Genomic DNA, 4244 nt, shown 5'->3' on the forward strand with positions numbered 1-4244 from the left:
CCCTGTTTGTTTGGGCTTTTGCTTCTGCTTTTGCAGCTTTTTCATTTTGACCAAAAAGCCATAAAAGTTCCTAAATAGATGCTTTTAAAGCTTTTTTTTGTCTTTTGATGAATCAATGTAACAATATTGAGCTCCAAATGCGATAAAAGCTGCAAAAGCACCTATTTAGGAGCTTCTGTGGCTTTTTGGGCAAAATGAAAAAACTGCAAAAGCAAAAGCCCAAACAAACAGAGCCTTAAAAATCCATCGATCATCACAAGGTCTGGGTGCTACCGCCCTTAAAAGCAAGGTTACGGTTCCAACAAAACTCATGTACTCCATCCTTAGGATTGACAATGGTGGTCTTATCATATCTTCGGAGTAACTCCTACACTTTGTTAAGTCTCAGTCGACTAAGCTCTAGCCACACCCTTATCAAAGTACTACTCAGCCAATTAGTCTTATCTTATACTTCCTTCATCCGGAATTAATTGACGCTCAAATAGATGTATTCACATATGGTTTATGTTTTGAAACGACTGGAATACATTACTGGACAGCGCACGGAATAAGGAGGGATTATTTGTTAAGCCGCCGCATACTGGGAATTTAGCGAGTCTCAAGGATATATTTCATGTCTTAATCTGACTAGCTAGTGTCCTATTAGGAGACGCGCTGGTGTACAGTATAAGTCTGTACTGTGTGTGTCAGAAAGCCACACATATGCCATCGGTACATCGACAAGGAGAACTCATGAACACTGTGCAATCAAACACTTTCACAACCTTATTTTCAGTTACCAGTTCCACAATCCATCATCTCCTTCAGCAAACGTCGCTGCCTAAACTAGTCAATCCAAGCACTACATACGAGTACCAGGCCCACCGCCCGCGCGCACCACCTCGTCCCGAAATGGCTTCTTCCCGCACACCAACCAGGCAGCTTGACGACATGTCATGGCGGCCCTACTTGCGCACGCACGCACGGACGGTCGCGAGCCCGCACTGACCGGTAGGGGTACATCGATCGATCACAACAGGTGCGCCGGGCACGACACGTACTGCATGAACTCGTCGTCGCGGAGCAGCGCCGCCATCGTGTCCGGCGCGAGGCACACCTCGATGTCCACGCTGTCGTCCCCGGAGCGGCCCGGGAACGCCGACATCTTGCCGTCGAACTTGTTGGCGCGCCCGCTGCGCACCGCCAGGGGGCGGCCCCACCCGAAGTCGTTGCCCTCGTACATCGGGAACCGGTTGGAGCTGCCCATCGTCACCACCGCGCCGTCCGGGTTGCCCAGCGGGAAGCACCGGGGCGCCGCCTGCCACGCCGCCGCGGCCCCGCGTATCGCCTCGTCGCCGTACGCCGCCAGGCTCGCGTTCAGCCTCGACGCCGCCCACCGCAGGTCGTTGGACGCCAGCTCCGCCACCGTCGCCGTCGTCGGCGCGCTCTGGATGGCGTTCCCGAAGTAGGCCGGGGAGACCGCCGGGCGCAGCCGGTGACGGCAGTTCACCGCCAGGCGTAGCGTCGTCGTCGCGTCGGCGTCGAGCTGCTTCCGCGCGCGCGTCGTCGAGATCCATATCTGCGCGCACAGTGACTGGAACGACGAGATCTCGCCGCGGGCCTCCTGGTTCTTCGGGTCGTGCGCCATCTTGCCGTAAACCTCGGCATCTTGACCGGCGCTCGACCGACGGTTGGCTATCGCCTTCAGCTCGCGAATTGCGTCCCTGCTGAAGTGGAAGATTCTCTCGCGAAGGGGCGCGTCCGCGTCAAAGGTCACGGCGGGGCCCACGCCGCCGGCAAAGCGAAGGACGGCCGTTGACTCGCCAAAGAAGTTGCGGCGGAAGTCCGGCAGCCTGGGCGACGCGCCGCGGCAAAGGGCGGCCCAGGTGTTATAAAAGTGCCAGAAGGAGGTGCCGTCCACGACGGCGTGGTTGGCGACGATGCCGATGAAGACGGCGCCATCACCGAGCACGGTGAGCTGGAACGACGTGAGAGGGCGGCGGTGGCCCTCGTAGCTCACGGTGCGGTCCATGGGGAACAGGTCCTTGGTCAGCCTGGTGGGGACGTCGGCGTTGGGCACGAGGAAGTCGTTGAGCGACAGGGCCGGCGCCACGGCGTGGCGGAACTCGACGCCGGCGTCGTTGCATCGGATGACGATGCGGTCGTCGGGGAGGGTGACGAAGCGGCCGGCGAGGGCCGGGAAGACGGCGAGCGCGCGGGAGAGCGACGAGACGAGGAGCGAGACGAGGGAGGCCATGGGGACGTCGGGGGCGGGGAAGAAGAGGCCCTTCTGGATGTAGTGGCAGGACAGCATGGGCAGGTCGGAGACGGAGAGCGTGAGGTCCCCGAGCGCCGACGGCGGGCCGTCCGGGTGCACGGCCTGCCTCGACAGCACGGCGATGCCCGAGCCCGACAGCGGCGCGTCCAGGCAGATGGGCTGGGCGGGCATAATGGCGGGGGCGGTGGGGACGGTGTCCATCGTCATGGTCATGGCGGAGAGCATCTGGGCCATGGGTGCCGATCGGTTGCTACCACCGGTCCACCGCTGCTGCTGCTGCTAATGGCGCGTTGGGCGGTAGCTAGCTAGAGGCCAAGGAGGTGGTTTGGGCAGTGCTGCCTTGTGCTGGACAGTGAGCGAGCTGGGGCGGTTTATATAGCACACCAAGGGGGTGCTGGATGCATGCACCTGAGCGTCAGTACCTTCTCTACCAGTAATACCACTGTTTTGGATATTCTCTGGGCAGGTTTGGTGCTTGTCTGATGCAGAGATACATACACAAATCAGATAAAGGAGCTACCGCATATGTGTGTTATGCTTGTGCCTGTGAAGAGTTCAGCCCCCAAAAGAAAAGGTTCCATTTCTTAAAATAAGGATGTTGATTACAGATTAGGATGGTGATTAGGAGCATCAGCGTTAGCCAATTTGTTGGCTGCACATAAAATATTCCAACTCTTTGGGGTGTTCCCAGAACTACTTCCTCCCTCCGCTTGAAAATATTTGTCGGAGAAATGAATGTATCCGGACGTATTTTGTTCTAGATACATCCAATTTTTATCCATTTCTTCGATAAGTATTTTCGAACAGAGGAAGTAGCATATTGGCACGTGTTTTGACTTTTATATTAATGTTATTTAATAAATATAAATGTTTGCCAAAAAAATTCTAGGATTTTATTTGATAAGCATTTATTAGCTTACCAAAGCAATCAATTTTTTATTTGGTAAAGCCAATAAAAGATTGGCCGGTTAAAGCGATTTAAAAAAATCATTGAATAAAAACCAAAGATAGATGGAAAAATAAAAACCGAGAGAGGGGAAGAGGTGGGTGGTGTAGGAACGTAGAATCCCAAACCCCCCTTTAGTAAGGCAAATGATCCAAACATAGCCGCTGGTCACACCGAACGATCGCCATGCGTCTTCTAGGACTGCCCAACCCGGTTCTCAACCGACTGGCCAACAAATAATCATGTCGTTCCTCTTTCTCCGACGAACCACCATCCATGCTTCTTCACCCATGAGGCCACGATCCGGCTATGGCGGGGCTCTCTCTTTTCCTTACCTGGTGCTGCAGAACGACATAAAATGGATTACGAGGGGGCTCATCCTCTTCTCCCGCTCCTCTCCCACCACTGGTCGGCTCCTCTCCTACCGCTGGTCGGCAGAGGTTGCCACGCCACTGGCACGAGGAAGATATCCAACGCTACAAGTCGGCCACTATGAACGCACAGATGTTGCAGACAACCCCACTACAAACGACGACGGTGATGCAACAACGACAAATTGCAACATTGACCATGTTGCAACGGGTGACCGCAGCATGGACCGTGTAGCAAAGGGTGACAAAAGGCCCACCTCGTGCAAACTGAAGGTGATCGCAACATGGTCCATGCCGCAATTGGTGACCACAACATGCTCTGTATTGCGATGATCCGACGGTCGGCACGTTGCACAAAAACAAAGGGAAAAACGATTTGGCAGAGAGTGCAGCATGACTCATCTTGCAAAGACTGGCGCACCACAATGGCTCACCGGGGAGCGATCGGACAGTTGTCCCGCGATCCATCCAACGGCTACGAGATTATCTACTACAAGTGTCAAGCATCTACTACGAGATTATCTACTACAGATATTTTTGATCAGCAGATCCTCCTAATTCCATTCCATCATGCAAGTTAACAGTGGCTGAGCCAGGATTCGAGTATAGGGGGGGGCCGAGTACGTATATTGTTGACAATTACTAGTTGCTTTTACTAAAATTGTTGATC

The 4244-nt window shown here is 54.2% G+C and overlaps 1 protein-coding gene across 1 annotated transcript; it reads right to left on the bottom strand.

The window, feature by feature from the left end:
- Positions 1-734: 734 nt before the first annotated feature.
- On the bottom strand, positions 735-2611 carry LOC119269622 (protein ENHANCED PSEUDOMONAS SUSCEPTIBILITY 1-like). Its single transcript, XM_037551494.1, has one exon. It carries the CDS (start codon positions 2489-2491, stop codon positions 1010-1012), a length of 1482 nt encoding a protein of 493 aa, XP_037407391.1. The 5' UTR covers positions 2492-2611; the 3' UTR covers positions 735-1009.
- Between the last annotated feature and the right edge of the window lie 1633 nt (positions 2612-4244).

Source organism: Triticum dicoccoides, chromosome 3A (assembly GCF_002162155.2).
Source record: "Triticum dicoccoides isolate Atlit2015 ecotype Zavitan chromosome 3A, WEW_v2.0, whole genome shotgun sequence".
Taxonomy (NCBI): domain Eukaryota; kingdom Viridiplantae; phylum Streptophyta; class Magnoliopsida; order Poales; family Poaceae; genus Triticum; species Triticum dicoccoides.

Bases quoted from the DNA above. Each gene is read 5' to 3' on its own strand.
- LOC119269622 (XM_037551494.1), bottom strand. From the start codon at position 2,491: ATGGCCCAGATGCTCTCCGCCATGACCATGACGATGGACACCGTCCCC.